The sequence below is a fragment of the Balaenoptera physalus genome, assembly GCF_965194825.1.
Source record: "Balaenoptera physalus genome assembly, chromosome: 15".
In the NCBI taxonomy this organism is placed as follows: domain Eukaryota; kingdom Metazoa; phylum Chordata; class Mammalia; order Artiodactyla; family Balaenopteridae; genus Balaenoptera; species Balaenoptera physalus.
Genome location: NC_138894.1, coordinates 97,537,767 through 97,559,583, shown reverse-complemented (window position 1 = coordinate 97,559,583; position 21,817 = coordinate 97,537,767). Strand labels below are relative to the sequence as shown.

Genomic DNA, 21,817 nt, shown 5'->3' with positions numbered 1-21,817 from the left:
AGTTTGATAGGGATTGCATTGAATCTGTAGATTGCTTTGGGTAGTATAGTCATTTTCACAATGTTGATTCTTCCAATTCAAGAACATGGTATACCTCTCCACCTGTTTGTATTGTCTTTAATTTCTTTCATCAGAGTCTTATAGTTTTCTGCATACAGGTCTTTTGTCTCCTTAGGTAGGTTTATTCCTAGGTATTTTATTCTTTTTAGTGCAGTGGTAAATGGGAGTGTTTCCATAATTTTTCTTTCAGGTTTTTCATCGTTAGTGTATGGGAGTGCAAGAGATTTCTGTGCATTAATTTTGTATCCTGCAACTTTACCAAATTTATTGATTAGCTCTAGTAGTTTTCTGGTAGCATCTTTAGGAGTCTCTATGTATAGTATCATGTCATCTGCAAACAGTGACAGTTTTACTTCTTTTCCGATTTGGATTCCTTTTATTTCTTTTTCTTCTCTGATTGCTGTGGCTAAAACTTCCAAAACTATGTCGAATACTAGTGGTGAGAGTGGGCAACCTTGTCTTGTTCCTGTTCTTAGATGAAATGGTTTCAATTTTTCACCATTGAGAACAATATTGGCTGTGGGTTTGTCATATATGGCCTTTATTATGTTGAGGTAAGTTCCCTCTATGCCTACTTTCTGGAGAGTTTTTATCATAAATGGGTGTTGACTTTGTCACAAGCTTTTTCTGCATCTGTTGAGATGATCATATGGTTTTTATCCTTCAATTTGTTAATATGGTGTATCACATTGATTGATTTACGTATATTGAAGAATCCTTGCATTCCTGGGATAAACCCGACTTGATCATGGTGTATGATCCTTTTAATGTGCTGTTGGATTCTGTTTGCTAGGATTTGTTTTTTGAAATCCTATCATTCTAAATTTTCTCCATGCATTTCTTTACATTTATATTTATGTACAAACTTAAATTTTTGTATCTTAGGTGCTATGTGCTCTTTTGCTCTTCAGGAATTGTTATCTGTGGACACTTTTCTTGCCAAGAGATACAGAACTGATGTTCTAAGTACATCAGGTGTGTTAAGTCTGTTAGGCTCACGCTTAGTGTCACATCAAAGGGTAACACACTCCAACCGTGAAGAGAGTGGGGAACGGTGGTTCGCGTCACCCCCAGGGCGGCTGCCTGGCTGCGCCTGTGGGTGGATTCCTGGAGGCAGAGACACCCGATTCCAGATCAGGCATGACAGACGCCCTCGTTATCCCCGGACCCTTTCCAGGAGGCAGGTGGCGCCCGCACCAGCCACACGTGGGCCACCTGCTCCTCCAGGTCCCGTCCACACTAGGTACTGCTGTTCTTTTTAAATGTTTGCCTATCAAATAGTTTAAAAAGCATAAATCACTGTTGAGTAACTGTGAGTCTTTGGATTACTGGTGAGCTTGCATCTCTTTTCAAGTGTATTGTTCATTTTATTCCTTCTTTTGGGAATTCCTTTTCATGTCTTTGACTCAGTTTTTATAGGATGTTCACTTGTCCCTCTTCGGTTGTAAGACTCTTCCTATTAACCTTGTGTCTACTATATGCATATATTTTTGTATATGGAGTTCTTGTCATACGAAATTTTATATTTCCATGTAGTGAATTCCATGAATCTTTTTCTCAAGAATTTCTGGCTTTTGAATTAAGCTAACCTGGTAGTTTTTCCTCACACACACTAATATTCAAGAACTTTTGTTTTTCTATGTTTTTACGAGGGTTGATCTCTGGGAGTGTTTTTGAAATAAGGTATGAGAACCATGTTTATAATGATCGAAATTACTAAGCAATAGTCTTAGGATATTTTGGGGAATTCCCTGGCGGTCCAGTGGTTCGGACGTAGCACTTCCACTGCCCAGGGCCTGGGTTCAATCCCTGATAAGGGAACTAAGATCCTGCAAGCCATGTGGTGAGGCTACAAAAGCAAAAGATATTATGAACTATTTCCAATGATGTAATTAAACTTTCTGGAGCCTTCCTTTGCCTCTTCCATCTGACTGTTTAGCACCACAATATGTGGTGGGCTTAATGTTTTATGGATCAGTTATCATCCCGCAGCACCAGTCTTATTTCACAAAATGTAACTTTAGTATTATCATGGTAAATTTCACAGTCGTCTTCATGGATTGTTATTGGAATTGCGTGGACCTGAAGATGCATTTGTGGGAAGAGGGTGGCCTTCCTATTTCACTTGTTTACAGAGCATCCCCTGTGCCCCTGGCTGATGGCTTCTGCTGTGAGAGCTGGGAACCCGGCAGTGAGGCCAGGGCCGCCCCGCCTGGGATGCCTGGCTCTGGCACGAGGCCCACAGTCCCGTGGGCTGAAGGGAGAAGACGAAGCAGGGGACAGGGGTTAGGGCCCTGTGGCTGGTGGGGAGGTCTGTCCATAAGGCCAGTCTCAGCCAAGACCTACAGGTGACGAGAGGGGCCGCAGGAGCCGAGGACCAGATCCTGGGCCAGGCTGGCGGGCCACCGCCGGGCTGGGACGAGGACCGGGGCCAGAGGGAGAGGCTCTTCAGGCAGCGAGCGGCCCTGCGGTCCTGGGGGGCCCTGTCCAGAGGATGGGTGGTCTGTGTGGACGGTGGGCTGACAGGGTCAGCCTGGGTCGGGCCGGGCTGCAGGGGGGAGGGCGGCAGCCCAGGTACTGAGAGCAGCGTGGGCTCTGGACGTTTCGTAGGCAGAGGCTGCGGGATGGGCCTCTGGACTCACCGTGTGGGTGAGGAGGGCAGGGCACAGGGCCGCCGACGGGACAAGGACACAGCGAGGCCTCACCACTCACTGAGGCGGGGGCCCCGCACGGGCAGGCATTCCTTTTGTTCTCGTTTGGGGGGAGTTTAAGCTTGTTCTTAATGTTTTTGCTTTGGGGTATAGTTTTGTTCTTAATTTTTTGGCTTTTGAATGGCAAAGACCAACATGTAATTTAAAGAAGTTGTTTTATTTCCGAGAAATGTCGAGAAAGTGTGTTCAGTTATGTAAAGGGGGGACGTGCTGACCGCGGCTTGTGCGAGGGAAGAACCCGGCTCGGCGGTCCACCTTCTGTCCTGCCTCTGCACCTCTGGGCGGGTCCCCTGAGGACGGTGGTGCTGGGATCCCGGGGAGGGGGCCGTTATGTTTATATTACGGGGATATGCATCTCTGGCGCACTCATGTCATTTGACAGAAGGGGAGTGATTTTCTAGAAGAAAGTGATGAGAATAAGATTGTGATTTTGAGTGGAATGCTGAATGCTCTCCAGTTTGTTCACGTTCCTGATTTTATTTTTCAACATTTTGAGCAGCAGTTGGCTTTACTTCTGGCAGCGTCACGGGGTCAGATGGCACCTTAAGGCAACAGACGACTCGACTTAGTTCTCCACTGAATCCCTTGGCTTTCAGTAGCTGACTCTTTAAATGTCTAACACAGTTGAAATACTGTGTTTAACTTGTTAAAGCTCTGCCACCCTTCCTTTGGCCTCTGACCTGTGTTCTCCTCGTGGGCCGGGTGGAGGGGGTTTCGTCCCTAAGACAACTGACTGGGAGAAACGTGGGTTGCTCGTGATGCATTAGCTGGAAATGAACACTGTACGTGAGCGTGTGCTTTACACATCGATAGAAATGGGTCGAAGTTGCGCCTCTTTGACGTGAACCAGAAACGGTTCTCCCTCTAAACGACACGCAAGGATCAGCCCTCTCCCTGCGGGGCTGCCCTGGTCTCGGGTTCCCTTGGGTGCTGGGTCCCTCCAGCCCTCCCCCACCAGCAGCCACCCCGGGTCCTCTCTTGAGTGTCCCCACCGACTCCACGTGGCCAAGGCCCCCAGGGAACGATTGCTCCGTACGGTCAACCCCACAAGCGTGTTCGTGGGTGCATCCGTGACTCGGGAGCAGGAGAACGGGAAGCCGGCCGGACCTCCTGTTCCCACAGAGACCCCACGTCCTGCTGGATTAAAGCTTGTTTTATAAAAGGATGCATGATGACCTCTGACCCTGCAGTAGGAAGAAAACGCCTCCTTGCAGACACTGCCTCTTAGTCTTTTTTTTTTTTTTATCAGCCTTTGGTTTTACTTTGAGTTCAGGGTTCCTAGTTCAAAACTGAAGGCTTGTCTGTGTGAGCCAAACCTCACCTTCCTGCCCTGATCGCTGCACACTGACACATATGCTGCGTGCCTTTGCACGTCATGTGTGCGTGTGTGTGCGTGTGTGCCTGCTTGGACGGCAGGGGGAGAGGCCGCACCTGGTCGCACCCTCACTCCAGTGAGCCCTGGGGCCGTCTGGTCCTGGCCTGAGGACCAGACCCCTGCGGCCTTTCCCGGCATCCCGCCCCTCCTCCCCGCCTCCTGGCTGCAGGGCTGTGTGCGAGGCTGTGTTGGCCAGAGCCCTGTGCAGGCACAAGAGAGAGAGGAGGGCCGTCCGAGTGCTCGGCCGGGACCCGTGCCCACCCGTGTGACCGGGCGCCGCTCAGCCGGGGGCAGGTCCATGACTTCACGCGGATGAGGTGACTTCTGATTTATCCAAAGGTGCCTTTCTGGCTCATCCGTTCTTCACCTGCTAAAAACATGTTTTATACAAATCCTATAAAAACTACTCAGGAAGAAATGCTAAAAATTCCATTATTTTGTGTTAAATTAATCAAATCCTAGTCAGATGCATGGGTATGTGATAATTACACAGGCGTGTTTCAGGAGGTTGTGAACAGGGGCAGGCGTGTTTTGTCAGGGTCCGTGCTCTCCCGTCCTCACACCCTCTTCGTCTCTGTTTTGTTTCAGACTAAAACCGGGACTGCCTTGTTGCACGACGAAGGGTCTGGACACGCCTATGACATCCGCCTGAAGCTAACGAAAGAGGTACTGACAATTCAAAAACAAGATGTCATCTGTGTTAGTGGCAGCAATCACAGTGCAAATGTAAGTCCTTCTGCGTCTGCAGGCCCCAGGGGTTTGTCTCAGACTGTGTCTCGTAGATCAGCCCAGAGGTCTCCCTGGATGAAAGCCCCCTAAGAGTGGTCCTGCAGGACGTGGCCTGACAAGGTCCTCAGCCGTATCTAAATGTCCCCATTATTGCAAAGCAAAGCATCTTTTCAAGTTTGTATTGTTTACACTCTCCCTGACTTTCTTAATTTCTTCATTAATGTATTTTCCTTGAGCAGCTTTATATTAAAAATATCCCCAGACACCACAGCATGAGATTGGACATATTCTCATTGGAAACTAGAAAGACGTAACCTGACAGATAATCCAGTTCCTGAAAGAATAATAACTTGAGGGTTTCCATCTAGAGCGACAGGCAATGAAAGATACAGCAGGTGTTTTTCAGTATCAGCCTGGTCCCTGCCTCTGTGGATACAAATAGGGATTTTCACGTAAAGCTTGGTCCTTCTCAGCTTCAGTCAATTACAAGTGAAACTTTCTTAAGGGTAAGAAACTTATGTATTAGATGTGTTAGAATATTGAATAAAGATGAGGGAAAAATGCTTTTGCAAGTTTTATCTCCAAGTTTAACTTGGGACTATTGCAAATGATGTATATATGTATACAATATATTACACTTGAAATCTCCTATTTTCCTTCCAGTGGACTTAAATGGCTGTGGATATATCATGTGCATTTTGTGTTACATATCTACATATATGATTATATATAGAAATTATCAACATCAGTCATTACTCTTTGCTTTAATAGACCTTCCCATTAGCTACAAAAATGATGAGCAAGAAACCATGTAGAGGAAGGGAGTTTCCTTCTGTGTGTTTTTGGAAGGATCCCTGAAGCTCTTCCGTCCCCAGGTCACGGCTGGCTCTTCTGGAGGCTCTGGAGACCCTTATTTATGTGGGTTTCTGGGTCCTTGTGACCTTTATGTCAGAGATGACGTAAACAGGTCCATCCGCAGTCCTGCAGTCAGCGTGTCCTCATCAGGTTCCCTGGCGTCAGGTGACCTTGCCTCTGTGTCCACACACACACGGCACTTCATGACCCTCAGCGCTCACATCTCCACCTGGATGGCGTCCTCCTCCTTCTGTCCTGGAGCCCAAGGCCACCCTCCACCACCCGTCGCCCGCCTGCTGCGCCCATTCTGGCCGCCGGCCTTGATCAAGGACACCCCTCTGGGTCCAGGACGGTGGAGCCACACGAGGAGGGCGAGAGACAGGACGCCGTCCTTCCCAGGGCTCCTCCCTGGAACCTCAGGCCCGGATCCTGCATCCCGACCTTCAGAACCCCCGGTGCACCCTGCAGAACCCCACCCCGGCACCAGCTCTTACCAAGACTCCCGCTGGCCCCAAGTCTGATCTCTCTAGAACAGATAGAGCAGTTTTGTGCTCACCTTCTCGGGTCCCATCACTGACCTTCCGTTTGCTAATTTCCCTCCACGTGTTCTAAATACCACACGGGATGGGGGGGTGGTGGGGAGAGGGAGAAGCAGGGGCGTTTTGTAAACACTTAAGTGTCCCCCTTCTTAATAGTGAATTTGTACTCTACAGAAAATCGCAGACAAGTTACAGTAAAAGCAGGTAATGTTTCTGTGCTGCATTGTCCAGGAAAAATAAATTACACTTTTTAGAATTCAGCGTTGGATTCTCTGCCCAAGGTTATGTTCTTGATGAAAATTATCGGCTCCTTCATAAGAAAAATGGGTGAGTGTTCAGACCTATAAATTTATGTTTACAATTTCAAATGATTTATTGGTGCCTAAAGCTTGATATTAGAACTCCCTGCTCTAAGTTAGAGGGTGGGTCACGTGGATTTGTTCCCGGTCTCTGCCGGCTCCATCCTTACCGATCTCTGCTGCTTCCTTAGGAAGCCCTCCTTTGTAGGAAAGGAGTGAATATCTCCTTGAATAAACATGCCTGTCTGGGCTGGATAATTGGGAGGGGGATTCCGAGGACATCTTTGTACCTAGAAGAGCACACTCAGCTACTGAGATCAGAGTGTCTACTCTGCCCCAGATACAGAATCGCATTGGGTTCAGTCCCATTACTTTGAGGAACAGTTGAAACCCTGTGTTCTTCAGTTGATTATAAAAATAAAGCTAACCTGGACATGAGAGTTGATCATGTGTTTGGAGAATGAGAAAGACGACTCTTAACAAAGGCCACGGCTGTTGGTACAGAATCAGGACACGTCTAAGGGGGTCGGACCATAGCGATTCTCTTATATTCATATCGTTGAATGTTTCCACGTTAACCTCCACCAGAGAAGCTGGTGGAGAGCGCTTATTTTCCATTTAAAATATCCTGAGGAGCAGGAAAGGAAGATGTAGTAATGACGATTCCTCAGCCGATCAGCAGAAGAGGTGAGTGTGAATTTTGCATCTCGCCGAACCTCGAGTCCCTGGGATCCCAGGAGATGAAAAGTGAATCATCAGATTCGGTTCAACACACGTGTACAGACGGTGAAGTCGAGCAGTACCTGGCTTGTCACTGGGACCCCAGGGCCCAGCTAGTGCCTTAGAACAGGCACTTCCTGGCCGTGTGGACGGCTCACACTGGTGCTTCGATTTTCAAGATCAGTGTTCTTAATAGAAAGTAATACTGATGATCGATTCTTACATTTCAAGCTCTATTCTCAGTGGGAGGTATATGCTCGCTTCAAAATCAACACACTTTGTGATCCAACACTTACTCAGAATGTGAGCCTGGAGGGAATTTGGTTCTCTCAAAACCTAAGACCATTTACACTGAACTTCACACCTTGGGTTGCACTTATATTCTTGATTGTTTGAGAAGTCAGGATTAAGGAGTAGACTTGTATTTTGTTTTCTTGAAACTGCTGAAAAAATAAGCGTTATATCGGTTAAGGATGGATGTTATTCTTATCAGGAAAGAGGGAGAGGAAACTCAATTTATTCTTTAATAAAAACCAATAGATTCTCAAATCTGCTGATTCATTATCAGAGTTTAGAATCGGCGACTTCATATTTCATTTATATTCCTATCCGTTCAGATCAACATGGTACTCTGAATGCTTAAAATCTCCGGGTTTTCTAATTATCTCCTAAAGAGAGTGTGTGCTTTGCAGTATGAAAGCGCTGGCTTGTTCTCACATTTCCAAGTTTCTGTTTAGATTGCTTTATATTTTTGACATATTTTATTTTTCTAAACTGTAAGTTTACATTTGTGGTTTGAGTGTAGTGAAGGAGTTACATATAAAGAAAACAAAATTAGAAGATCTCTGTGTTGTATTTGGCCCTTTAAGTCATGGCACATTTATGGTTGGAAGGTATTCTGGAGAATTCCATACCCTCATTTTACTGGTTGGAAATTAAGATTCAGGAAGAGGAGGTTGTTGGTCTGCGTTCACAAAGTTAATTACAGCATTAGGCAGCATCTTAGCTGCTCCTCTGCTAACTTGTAGTCGAGGAATGCTGCCTGGTAAATTGTCAGGAAAGCGCGGAGCAGTGCAGGCTGTCCGGGGAATCACAGGCAGCGCTGAACCCTGAAAATGCTGGGCCACCCTTCACACAGTGTGAGCTGCACCAGGGTTTGCCACCCACGCGAGCTGGGCACGGCCGTCAGAGTGGACATCAGGAGGCAGCCTGGGGCCGAGCCAGAGGAGGGGACAGACCGGACTCTGCTAAGCCCCACCTGGGGGAAGAAAGCCCCAGGTCACAGGTTTAGAGTGGGAACTTGAAAACCAAGTCCTTCCCACAGAAGGGGCAGTAAGAGTTCTTGCCTGGCTGGCATTGGCTTCAGGAGGAAGAGGTACGAAACCAGACAAATGTCCCCTGAGGACCCCTCCCCGACCTCCGTTCACTCGGGTCTGGTGCTGGAGTTTACACATCCCGTGCGGCATGAAGAACCTCAAGCTGAAAACGAAGTGCGAGGTGGTGTCAGGTGTGAGGGTCCCCCCAGGTCCACGCGGAAGGAAGATGCAGGGCCCTTCTGGAGGAACACACTTTAGGTCTGAGACGACTCCCAGCTGCGGGTTCACGGGGACCTGCGGGGATGAAGCCACAGGGAGGAAAAGCCGGTGAGCCAGAGACGCAGAGCTGGGCCTGCGGAGACTTGGGGTTCTGAGAGGGTCCGGTGCGCTGCACGCAAGGTGCATGTGCATTACATCCGAAGACTAAACGGGAGGTTCTAACAGTCGGGCAAAGGAAGGAGGGTTGTAAAAGGTGAGCCAGCCAATGCGAGACCAGCCACAAACGGTCAGTGAAATCGGAATTTCAACGTACCAGTTAAATAACATTTTAGAAACGAAGTGTCCGAGCTGTGAAGTAGATCTGAAGAAATCTCAGGAATGAAACATCAAGAGCTGGAACACATAGGCGAGTGATGTGGAGGCCCTGCGGGCAGCGAGGGGGCTGGTGGGTGGACGCGTGGAGACGCAGAGAGAAGATGGGGGGAGGAGAGCCGGGACCAGACGCCCCGCGAGTCCCTAGTTGGTGAAGGACCTGGATCTGGGGTCTGGGACCCCAACAGATTCCAAGAGGGGAGGCCTGCTCTCCTTTTCTGTCCCCTGCTCCTCTGGTTTGGGATCAGGGGTCTCGCCCGGAGCTGGAGGTGTCCGCTCTGGTCTCTTTCTGGAAGCGTGTGTGTGCTGTCGGTGTTTGGTCTTCTTCACGGAAGGTCTGTCTGGCTAATATCACAAACCTGCGAACTGATCGTAGAAATTAGAATCAGGTCCGGAAATTTTTTGCTCTGCATTCCAGGCACCGTGTACGCTGGCCCTGACCTGACCTCCCGGCTTTCCACTTGCTTGTCCCATGTGAATACATGTTGGGTCGTGGCCCCCATGCTGTTGACATGTGGGCGTTTGCAGACGTCTGTGTGCTGGCCCTGCCTCTCTCTGGGGCTGTGTGCACCCTCCCATCCAGGAGCTGGCTTGCTCCCTCCTTGGTTTCCCACTTGCGTCTTTGCACCTGTGTGCGCAAGTGGGGTTTGAGCAGAAGTAGACGCATTTCCGATCACGTTTGTGAGGATCGCTGAGCGCAGGTGATGCCCTGATTGGTGGCCACGTGGTCCTGAGCCCACGAGAGGCATCTGCAGATTGTTCCCGGTACATCCCGATGGTCCACGGAGCCTGTTAAAAGCATTTTTAAAAATTAGGTTTATGGCTTACCTAACAAGTCCTGTGAAGAGTATCAGCAAATTGCTATTTTAGTGTATTTAGTGTATTGATTAAAGAACTAAACTTGGATTAAACTTTCTGAGACAGATGAATTTGTTATCATGACACTGCCAAAGTAATGGCAGTTTCTGATAAATTCTGTACATAGTACACAATACACACAGTTCTATAATTGCTTTTTTGTTTTACAATAAATGCCTTATTACTACTTTTATCCACTTAAATTGACACCCTTTCTGTAGTCCCCTTTTGCTTCCTATTCTTTGGGTCCATAAATCAGGAGTAGGTACCACCTCTATCTATTTTAGTATTTAATTAAGATTTTTTTTGAATTCTTTAATTTGAATTTATTTAATTGAATTAATTGAATTTAATTTCTTTCTTTGAATTTAATCTTTATTACAGTATTGTATTTTCTTACACTAGTAATTATTGATTTCCTATCAGGCGTTTTGTCATTCAGCCAAAGTACCAGTGACCTAGTAACAAAACACTCTTCTGAACTCATTGGATACATTTCCTCAGCTTTATATATTTCCCTGTTCTTGATATCTGTTTACTGACAAACATTCATTAGTTTCTTAATTTTTTCCATTTTTCCAGGACCTCAGCTGAAAATCCATTTCCTTTTAGTTTCTGAAAATTGGTTTCTACGTGTATATTCACACTGTAAATTGGCTCTGGGTGTCTAAGTGCTGCCTCCTGGGTCTTAGTGAATTACTGGTCCAGAAGTTTCCTGCATTATCCTGCTGGTGAGGAGAGAGCCCCAGTTAGGTCTGTGAGATGCAGGTCACTGGACCCCCGGCCATTGCTCCAGCCACTTCATCGATGCAGAGCAGATACTCCTACTTGCAAAGTGAAACACCACATAAGAAGGATTGGCGATCGTTCCTATAAACTAGGAAACGAAAGACAAAACCACCTTCTGAGCTTTCATTTTTCAATGATTAACCCAGCAGTTGAAGAAATATATACGATCTTTGGGGTGGGCCTGTATAAAAAAATTAATATGAATTATTCACTCATTATTAGTACTGTATTGTCCCAGAGGAAATCTATATATATATATATTTTTTTTCTGATTGACTGGCTTACTTTTAGTTGGAAGAAATCCTGCTTTTGGAAATCACTAACTAGCCCTCTACATGTGCTGGCGTTAATGATTCGTTCCTGTTTGAAATCTGTGTGTAGTGGAAAGGCCCCTGCCTTTTTTCTTGGGCGGGTCATTTCCAGAAGAATCCTTTCCATAGCTGAGGGCTGGGTGGTGAGAGAGGGTGCCCTTGTGTGGAAACAGATCCAAGGCACACAAGGAGCCCTGGAGAGTGCAGGTCGGTCCTGAGAAGTGACCTGTGAGCCGTCACAGGTGAGGAGGTGGGAGCCTCGGAGTTTAACCAGTGCTTCCAAAGTCGTACCCTCAGGAGGAGGGTGGGCGGGCTCTTCCAAGAGGCTTCCAGACAAGCACCGAAGTGCAGCTGTCAGCAAGTCGCCAGGAATTCCCTCGTGCCGCCGGGACAGTGGCTGGCTCTTGACTCCTGTGGACTTCTCCCGGGGCCTGGCCCTCAGTGCTGTGCGTTCGCTCATTAAAATGCTTGCGGACTCGACCCGTAGTCCGCTTCACTTCAGTAGGATAGTTCTGGCTTTAAAAATATGAAAACCTTGAGTTAGGGAATAGATGGGGCAAATTCGTTATAAAGGTTTATACCGCGATTTAGTTGAAGGGTAAAATAATTTATACATGTTTGTGTGTGTTTGTGTGCACACAAGCCACTGTGTAAGGAAATGAAATGCAAAAATATGTCATTCAATGAAACTTTGAATAACTGAAATCATAATAGCAATGTATTTTGCATAATCTGCTAAACATTTTTATTATTCTTTCCTTTAATTATGTAATTTTTCAACATAGAAAAAGTTGAAAAGTAATAAGCAGAACCCCATGTAATTATCATCCGTATTTACCATATGCCAACATATTTGCTTTAAATCTCTCCACTTTTCCTAAAGAAATGAAATGTGCAGATACCTCTGAAGCCCTACTATACTGATACTCGTATATGCTGTTCCATTTAAATTTTCATTCTTACTTTACATGGATTTTCCACAGCCAAATGGTGCTTTTCAGATTTATATGAGTGGAATAACATTGTTCCTTCATTTGCAAATATTGTGCTTTTTAAACTTACCCGTGATACTATGGAGACGTGATACTTGTGGATGGTTACTTCATCCCTGTAATGACGGCAGACTCCCCTGTGAATAACCCAGAGGTGATTGATGCCTTTCCTGCACATTCTTGTTTGGATTCAAGCCCCCCCCCAAGAAGAGTTTGTGTTTTAAATTCAGCCAATATATTGATCTCAGGTAACCTTACTTCCCAATAATGCACACGTTCTCTCAAATCCATTTTGACCCCAGTGTGGTGAACCCTCTTTGTTGGGGTTTTGAGGGATGAAGAGGAGGGTGGTCGTGCAGCATCTGCTCAGCTGCTCCTCAGCTTCGTGTGCATAGCAACCAGCCAAGCTCAGAGGAGCTGGCCAATTGGATGCCAGGGGTCAGGACAGCCAGTGAAGGCAACAAGTGGACAGTGAAGGCTGAGCCTTTATCACGTACTCTGATTGCACAGGCAGAGCTGACGGGGAGGAGGGGCCCCATAGCTTCTGAGGCCGGGTGGCTCTGGGAGGGTCAGGTGGATGAGCCCGAGGTGGAGGGTCCCTGCCCACCGGAGCCCTGAGCAAAAAGCTCCTGTGTTTCATGGGTCTCCAGGGGTGTTTGGGGTGGGAGGGTCCTGGGTGCTGGGCCAGCCCGGGTGGAGCATCTCCAGGGCTCCCTCCACCGCAGCAAGGCCTGGCCGAGGCCTCAGACGAAGGGCCCCAGCGGACGTGCGGGGCAGGGCATGCAGAGGAGCGGACGTGTAGGAGCCCGGCCTCAGGGCGCCGTCTGTGCGCGGGTCTGGGGTGTGGAGGGCCGCTCCCCCGTCATTGCCGTGGTCAGGCCTGAAAGATCTCACGTAGCGTTCTGGCAACTCCTCCCGAAGCTGGAATACTGTAGGGGTATTCGGTATTTTTAAATTCTAGGAATTGCAGTACATTTTTGGAAACTCCGAGTCTGGTATATTGATTTTTAAGTCCTCCTAAGGCGGATTTGATTCCGTTACCAAATTGAACAAATATGCACGAGAGTTTTCAAATAACTATTATTGTTTTGAAACACTAACCACAATCCATGGAGGAATAATTTACGTATTTCAAGTGGCAAATCCAGACTCTTCACAGATTGAGGGAATTTTGCTTGAGTGGACGGTTAAAAAGAGTGGAGAGAGGCCACGACCCTGTCCTGAAAGACGCCTTCCAGGTGTTTGCTCCCTGGAGGATCCCAGCCCTGTGGACGGAGGCCCCTGGGGTCTGACACCCCTCCTCCGAAACCCTCCTCAACATGAAAGTCCAGTAACACTTTATTTTCTGGAAAAAAAAAATAATTTTTAAAGTATTTGTGTGTGTGTGTGAGAAATCAAATACTTCAGAAAATTCTTTCCCTAAGTTGCTAATTTTAAGTTTCTCTTTCAGGCCCTTCACTTGTCATGGAAACTCAGGCTTATGCCTCTGTCACTGTTTTCCCACCTGCTCTCTCCTTTCCTCCTTGAGCAGCAGGTGTGGCTCAGGTGGTCCCAAGGGGGTGCAGGTGGGAGCCCCCAGGGAGGGGTGCAGGGGCCCCACTTGGAGTCCTCCACTGATGGGAGGTTCTTGAGTGAAGAAAGCCCGGGCAGGGGAGAGGGTATCGGGCCTGCTGGCACAGCCCCACAAAGGCAACTTTTATTTTAACAACGGCCTGAAACCCATCTTTCTGGAGACGGCAACAGTCAAATCTGAACATCTGTTAACAGCTGTAACAAATTTGAAGTTAGTGTTAAGTCCGCACTTTAAATGCCTGAGTAAAAACGTGTGGCCAGATCTTACATATGCTGCGGCAGTACCTGAATATCAGTATTTTAGAGCAAGACAGAGTAGGAAATCCAACTTTCAGTATCCCCAAGTCACTTTCTCTTATAATAGGTAAGGATTGTCTCAAAATGTTTACAGTCAGAAGATAACGTGGGCGTCGCGGAGTCTTGCTACGGTGATGGCAGCTCCAGGATGCAGACGTGAATGACCATCAAACACAGCTGGGGATTAAATGATAAAGTGCAGAAGAACATTTGCTGAAGGACCTTACTTCTTATGTTTGTGAAGGAAGAAGAGCGGGACTGAATTGAAGAGAATTGGTTGGATAGTTACCTTAGGTTCCACAGTTCATCCTCTGGAAGTCTCATCAGCCAGTCTGGTTGTGCTCTGGACCCTTGGACGGGCGGAAGAGCCCAGATTGTAGGGAAGACGCGTCTGAAGGGAGAGGAGGCCCCTCCCGCACCGTTTCCTCTTATAACTGAGCCTCTCGTTGGGTCATATCTGGCTCCTGATCTTCGGGCAGTTGATCCTGCAGATGTGTACTGAGTAAACTAACTGAAGAATGACTGTTTGGTTTAATTAGAAGATGCCTTTGGTAACATTAGTTCTGTCTGGAGAGCTGACAGAACCACGATGGAGCATTCTACGCAGGGCCTTAGATCACAAGGATCAGCTCTGGCTTGGCTGTGAGGTCGTGAATGTCAGGACACAGAAGGAAGAGTGGCTTTATCTGGGCTATGGTGTAAAAGGTTTCAATTAAAAGCTGCAGAACTTTTGTTTCCTATTTATTTTTCACCATCCACTAATTTTTACAAATTGTGTTTTGAAAAATAAAGTGCTTGTATGTGATAATGTTCAACTCTTTTAGAAGCTTAATATCGATAGTTATGTAATCCTCATTGACGAGAGCATGGATTAGCTGAGCCTTTTCTCCCAACTTTAAAATATTAGAATTTGTGATGCTTGAATGAGGGGGGTTTAAAAGATAAGGAAGAACAACTTTTCATAGAAGAGATGAAACATCCTGGTGTTTTTATGAAACACGATGGTTTGCAACATTCCTTCCCATAATTCTCTTGCTTGGCCTCTGTCTTGGCAATTCAGGCCGCCCTGACAACATACCGCAGACGAGGGGGTAGACGGGGGTGGGTGGGTGGAGCTTGAACAACAGACGTTTCTTTTTCTCACCGTCTGGAGGCCAGAAGCCGAAGGTCAAGGTGGCGGCCAGGCTCTGGCCAGGTTTCTGGACGCCCTCTTCCAGACGTCTGTCCTCTTGCCATGTCCTTTGTGTGTGTAGAGAGGGCTCGGGGGTCTCTTGCTCTTCCTGTACCGGCCCCAGTCCTGTAGGACCAGCCCCTCTGTGGCCTCATTTAACCTTAGGTTAAGCCTCTGAAAGGCCCGATCTCCAAATACAGTCAGCAGAGGGGTAGGGCTTCAGTGTAGGGATCTGGGGGACACAGTTCGGTTCACAGCAACTTCCTGTGTAGGAAACTCAGAAGCGTGCAGAAACTCAGCTTTGCCGAGCTTTAGATGCCGGGACCACATGTGCTCGGAAAGGACATCTTAGCAGGTTGCGTAGAGCAAATATTTGAATAAGCAGTGTTCTGGCTTGGCCGGAATAAGCAGCGGTAGGCTCTTTGAGTTCTCTTAAACAGACACTAAAGAGCTTTATGGCATAATTTCCTTTCCTCACCAGTTAGGCATAGTAGAACAGATTTTTGGTGTGCATTAACACACTTTGCCACAGTTGACCATTTCTTGACATTTCCTTTAGATTGTCTTCCCAAGATCGATACATGAATAAAATGATGGATTCAAAATGTCATTTTTTTGGTGAGGTCAGTTGAGGCAGAAACCAACTTACTCCTTCTCAAAATATATTTTCACCAATATTTGCTCTCAGTGAGGTTCAAATGCTTATATTAATGGCTAAAATGAAAAACATTATCGAATGTTTTGAGAAATATCATAGAGATTCCTGGTTAATGTATTAGGTAATCCAACTTTCTCATCTCCTGATACTCAGGAAGTTTCCCTTGGAAGCATCAGTGTGACTGCATCACACGTGGGAACTTCCCCTGTTCCCACTTTGAGCACAGCTGGACCCAGAGGTCCCCCCTCCGCCCACCGTGTTGGCTGTGCTTTGCCTCTGTGTAGATGACAGGAGTATTCCTGGAACGTGGTCTCAATGTCACCTGGTGTCCCTGTCACACGAGTGTCACCTGCTGGTCTCCAGTGTCTCACTGGGAGTCCAGCCCAGGACCAGGGAAAAGGCAAAACGATTCTTCTGGTGCAAAAGTCCTGAATTATAGCTCTTTTTCCATGTATGATTATATAAGTATTTCATCAGTTCAAAATGTTACATGTGCGAAAGAGCTCAGAATTATAAAATGTGTTCCACGTATACACTTTAAAATAGTTTTATTTGCTCTAATTTTTGGTTTCTTTACTTTAAACTTATAATGTATTCACTCCTGAGAATAAAATTACAAGTGGATTTTAAATACTAAAATAATAAATAAAAGTAATATGATAAATATAAATAAAACAATACAAATAAAAACTTGTAATAAGATTACAAGTGGCTCTACAGTTTCCGCGTCTCTTCTCACTGGCGGTGAGCGGGCCCCAGGCTCGGGCAGGACCCCCCAGGCTTGGGCAGGACCCCCAGCTCTTCCCGGACCCCTGACTCGCTCTCTGCTGTTGCTTTGCAAACACACAGGCTTTAGAGTCATTGAGTCTAAAAGCGCTTATGTTTTCCCTTAATAATCACAGCAACGCATGTCCCTGCTTTATTCCGATAGTACCTTTTGGAGGTAAACACACTTCCTACACCCCTTCATCTAATCCCAGGCCGCCCTATTCATGCCCTCTCAGCCTCACAACTAACAAATAGGCAGTTGAGACCAAAATAAAATACGTTACATGATTGAGCATGTAAGAGATGGAGACCCTGACCAGCCCGTCAGCCCACAGGGGCAGCATGGATCTTGGCTTCTCATAAGCAGCGACACCTTTAAACAAGGTCGGGACGTGAGATAATCGATCGTTCATGAGTTAACGTTGATTACTTAACAGGTGGACTAAAAACGATTGAACTATACAGAGAAGTGTGGTGCAAAGGGAGCCCGTTTGGGGATTAGTGGAAAGACAGATTTTAGAAACAGAGCTGAGTGTGTGCTCTGCGGCCTCACCGTCTGTTACCTGGGGAACCAGGGCCGGTTTTTCCCTCAGGGGGGCCTCAATTCCTCAGACAAAATGGGGGTAAGATGACCCCAGCTTTTCAGGAATTTTGTGTAAAGAGTGCACCTAATAGGGTCTGTTTTTATCAGTATCTTTGTTTCCGTGTAATACTGCAGATTGGAGATTTGAAGTGGTGCCATCACTGTAGTAATTAAGCAACGTCCCTTTGGAAGTATAAACAGTCACTAAAGTTTTAATTAAGAAGTTATGTATACATTTTGCATTCACTTTCTGATTGTGCATTTTAACCTAAACTGGGTTTGTTCTCTAAATTTTTTAAAGCACAGAACTGTTACGCTTCGCAGACAGCGCGTGGGCGGCTTGGGCCTGAGCGTCAAGGTATGAGCGCACTGGCTTTTCCTCGACACGCTTTTCCACGAAGGCCCCGCGCTGATCTCAACTGCGCCCCTGCTTCCTGTCTTCCAGGGCGGCATGGAACACGGAGTCCCGGTCGTCATATCAAAGATATTCAAAGACCACGCAGGTAAAAGCCGCTGAGTGACTGTGAGCATGGCAGCAGTTTGGAAGACAGTGCATTATCTTAAAGGAGAAGATAGCAGCTGTGTGTGTTGCTTGGTTATCTGCCTGCCGTCTTATTTTGTAGCTGTCTGCTCTCCCATCCCTGGTGCCATGCGGCCCTTTTTCGTTTCCCCTGATCCCATGAGCCCTTAAGAGAGATACTGACTCGCAGCGTGGTGTCAAGTCATCCCCAGGAGACACGGACACGGCAGTGGTTTGAGCTCTGGTTTCTCAGGAAAGACGAAGCACGGGGGGGATGCAGTGTGCCCAGCGCCGGTGATGACGAGGTTTCTCGTGTCACATGGCATCACAGCCGTGAGCGGGAGGCCTCCGCGGTGCTGGCGGTAGCTCGTGAATCGCCGACACAGTGAAGCGATGGCTCTGGGAGCAGATCAGTGTGTGCAGAAGTGAGGGTGGGGACGGGATTCCTTCTTGTAATGGGCAAGTGGAATGTTGTACAAACCAAGTGCAACAGTTGTACAATCAAGCACTGCAGTTGTGGAATCGAAAAGCTTGCAGGATCTCAGAGGTCCCTGCGTTTGGAGTGAGGGTCTACGGGGAGAATGAGTCAATTCGTCACTGAACTTGGAGTGTTTAGTCATTTCTGCAAGGCCGTAGCCATCTGGCTGGCTGATTAATACCTGAAGGAAGGATTGCTCAAATCGCTTCTGCTCCTATAATCCTTGTGAACATTCTCAGTTCTTTTTTATAAGTAAAGTTTTAAATTTGTGGATATGAATATAAGTTTCAGAGAAGAAAGGGAATAAGATTAAAATCAGAAAAGGATTTCATGCTCATTTCAGGAAGAGCATCTACCTTCTCTGCCGAGGAGGACGCGCACGGCTACGGGTGACAGGCTGCACCTTCCCCGGGGGCTGCGGGGCACACTGGGCTCCCGGCGCCCTCAGCAGAGTCCAGTCGTGCGGATACGACTGTCTCTTCTGAAACGGAGACTCTGCTCTGCAGCGCCTGGGACGCATCTCGAGCAGCTCAGACCCAGCGAGTCCCCAGACCAGGTCCTCATCGCCCCCTGCGTCTCCTGGCCCCTTGCCTCCATCACCAGCAGGTCCTCCCCCTCCCTCTGGGGTTCTCTCCATCCGCTGCGGCCAGAGTTAAGGTGTTTCCCACTGATGTCTTCCTTTCTTCACCGTGGGCTGCTTCTACACCCGAAACTCTTGCATTAAATGCTCAGTGAGCTGTGAGCTTTCAGGGACCCGGGCTTGGTGTAACTTAGTTCGTATGTTCAGGGTCTGGCTCAGGACGTGTGTCTTACAGGCAGGGAGCCCCTTGGCTGAGCTGCCGCACACGTCGGCGTCAGGAGGGACCGTAGTGTGCGGGAGCCTGGGCTCCGGGAAGCTGGGCCACACATGGGAGGCGGGCGCACACGGCACTGGTAACCTGATAACCGTCACTCCAACCAGCAACCCAGCGAGTCAGGGTTTCTCCTGGGAGGCGAAGCGCTCAGGGGAGGTGACGGGAACTGGGGTCCCTACTGCTCCTGCGGGGGCAGCACCCTGCTTCGATCCCCTCCCTGAGGAGGGCAGGTGCCCAGTCGCCCCAGGAGGACAGTCCAGAGGTGGAGAGTTTCCCTCCAGCGCTCACCGTGGGGACCAGCGAGGTCGGCGGCCTGCCGTCCACCTGGCATTGCGTCTGGGAGTCAGGCGGCCGTGGACCGTTAGAGCAGAGTGGAGTGTAACCCGTTTATTCAGTCATTCATCCACAGACGGACCTGGCCGCCTTCAGCAGCCACCGTGCCGAGATTAGACTCTGGTCTGGGCATTCAGGGCGAACGCTGCCCGTTTTCTCCCACCCGTGTCCCGTGGGAGAAAACAGGCGGTAAAGGCACAGATCACAGTACACGTTCAGACAGTGCCAGCTGCTGTGAGGAAGATTAATCAGTGTTGGGGTGTGCAGAGGGATGGATAGAGAATCGCTACTTTTATAGGGCGCTCGGTGGGAATCCCTCTGTGGGCGACAGTTAAGCAAATATTTGAATCACCCAGAGTAAGGGGTGAGCAGACCGTGACGCGGCATCCTGGCCCCGGAGGGGAGGAAGGGTGACAGCTCGGTGCAGGGACGGGCGGGCTCGCTCAGAGGCAGGAAAGCCAGCGGGGCAGGGCGGCTGAGGTGGAGGCGAGGGGGGCGCGAGATGCGGGGTGGAGCTGCAGCGGGTCCTCGGGCCTCGCGGGCCTGGGGCAGGACTTGGATTTTCTTTAGGAGGGAGAGGGGTCGTTTGAGGACTTCCCAAAGCAGGGTCATAAGATAGGTCTTACGTTAAAGAATCACTCGGGCTGCTGTTAGGAGAGTACGTTGCAGAGTCCGGGGCGAGTTAGGGCACCAGCAGAGAACTGGCCTTGGAGTCTTGGAGTCTTGAAGGAAAAGCCCCGTGAGGTCCTTGCCCAGCTGTGGCTTCACGCTCCTCGTTGCAGGGTCGCGTCTGGGTCAGGTCGTGGGGTCCCCCTCGCTGAGGGCAGGAAGGCTGCCCATCTTGGCCGGGGAGCCGCGCGTCGTTCCTGGGTCCTCAGGCGTCACAGAGGCTCTCAGATGGCCTTGTGACCGTCCACCCGGAGACTCTGCTGGAGAAGCAGGTGATGGTCTCATCTTATCCTGGTGAGAGCTCGGCCCCCTGGCTGGGCTCTGGCCAAAGGCTCCACCCGTCCAGGCCCTGCTGGTGGTCCGGGGTCCTGCTGTTTCCGGAGGATTCCAAGGGGCACAGAATTTGTTGCTGGGTTCTGTGTGAGGTCCGGCTCAGCTGCTGGGCCTGTCCGTTCTCAGGGGTGCAACCTGCACACCCGCACTCCCGCTCCTGCGAGGTGCTGAGCACACCTGCCCAGGCCCAGCTGCTCCAGGGACAGACGTCCTTGTCCACCAGGGTGTCCTGCCCATGTACCCAGCAGGGCCCGTCACCAGGAATGCTATTAAAACCCCAGAACCACCAGGGGCCATAGGATTTAATGCCAGTCTAGAAAGGTCGCTGCCTAGGTTTTGTGTGAGTGTGGCGCCCATAGTGAGGACGCAGACTTATGGCCTCTGTCCACATGCTTTGAACTTAATTCTTCTGTGTGGCTCTTCCGTCCCCTTGCCCAGAAATCTCCCCTGACCCTCTGCTGCTTACACGTTAAGTGCTCAGGCTGGACATCTGAGCCCTTCTCCGTGTTACTGGTGATTCTGTAAACCCAGACGTGAGCCCTGCCCCCGTGTGAGGCCCGGCACCCCGGTGCCCCTCCCAGCCCCCGCCTTCATGCCCACAGGGAGCTCTGCTTCCAGCACACCCGACCTCTCCCTCGAGGCTGCATGCGTGCTCTGTGGTAAATGCACGACGGGCACACACACACGTGCACACGTACACGTGCACTCACATAGGTGTGAGGTATCGAGTCAGACACACATCTTCTTAATAACATTTTATGTTTCTGGAAAGCAAAAGCAGTGTTGGGCCGTTCTCCAATCCTCCTTTTAATCGTTGGTCACAGCGGCTTGCTGTTAGTAATTACCGCTTTGTACTTTATAAAAATAAGCAAGAATGAGGAGTTTTTCTACAATTGAATGAAATTTAAATATATTATTTCTAATACTGCAAAAACTTAGAAACCCAAAACAAACTGTATATAGCAAATAAACGCTGAAGAGAAACATGGATGACAAAGAGGCTTAGAGTTAGAAATTGTCATCTTAACAGCAATTTCTTACATTGGAATAATGCTGTGTGACGTGGAAAGGACTTCCGTTTTCTTTTTTTTTTTAACTTTTATTTTATATTGGAGTCTAGTTGATTAACAATGTTGTGTTAGTTTCAGGTATACAACAAAGTGATTCAGTTATACATATACATGCATCTCTTCTTTTTCAAATTCTTTTCGTTTTCATCAGGTCTTCATGACTGGACAAGGCAGGTGTGGCTGGCTTTTCACACTCACAGGTCAGGGAACAGAGAAACGGTGGTTCGCCCAGTCTCACTCTGCCAGGAGAGGGAGGCTTAGTTATAAACCAGATTTTTCTGTCTCTGAATCCCGTTCTTCCTCCATACCGTGTCATCATATTATGTACTAGTAAAATCCGTTCACAGCCGAGGTTTAATTCAGTTA

General features: G+C 48.3%; 1 protein-coding gene across 18 annotated transcripts in view; it reads left to right on the top strand.

Annotated features, from left to right (window-relative positions):
• Window positions 1–21,817, top strand: part of SNTG2 (syntrophin gamma 2) — a 210,426-nt gene that overhangs the window by 66,730 nt on the left and 121,879 nt on the right. For 12 of the 18 annotated variants that reach the window (XR_014254127.1, XR_014254128.1, XR_014254129.1 and 9 more), the window contains exons 2-4: window positions 4,735–4,872; window positions 17,496–17,552; window positions 17,640–17,697. Coding sequence is in view for 11 of the 18 variants with exons in the window: in XM_082427048.1 (XP_082283174.1) it covers window positions 4,735–4,872; window positions 17,496–17,552; window positions 17,640–17,697 (253 nt within the window). In the remaining 7 variants the exon portion in view is untranslated. Of the gene's footprint in view, window positions 1–4,734; window positions 4,873–17,495; window positions 17,553–17,639; window positions 17,698–21,817 lie in introns of those variants that run through there. The other 6 variants (XM_082427042.1, XM_082427041.1, XM_082427043.1 and 3 more) reach the window with 4 other exon arrangements.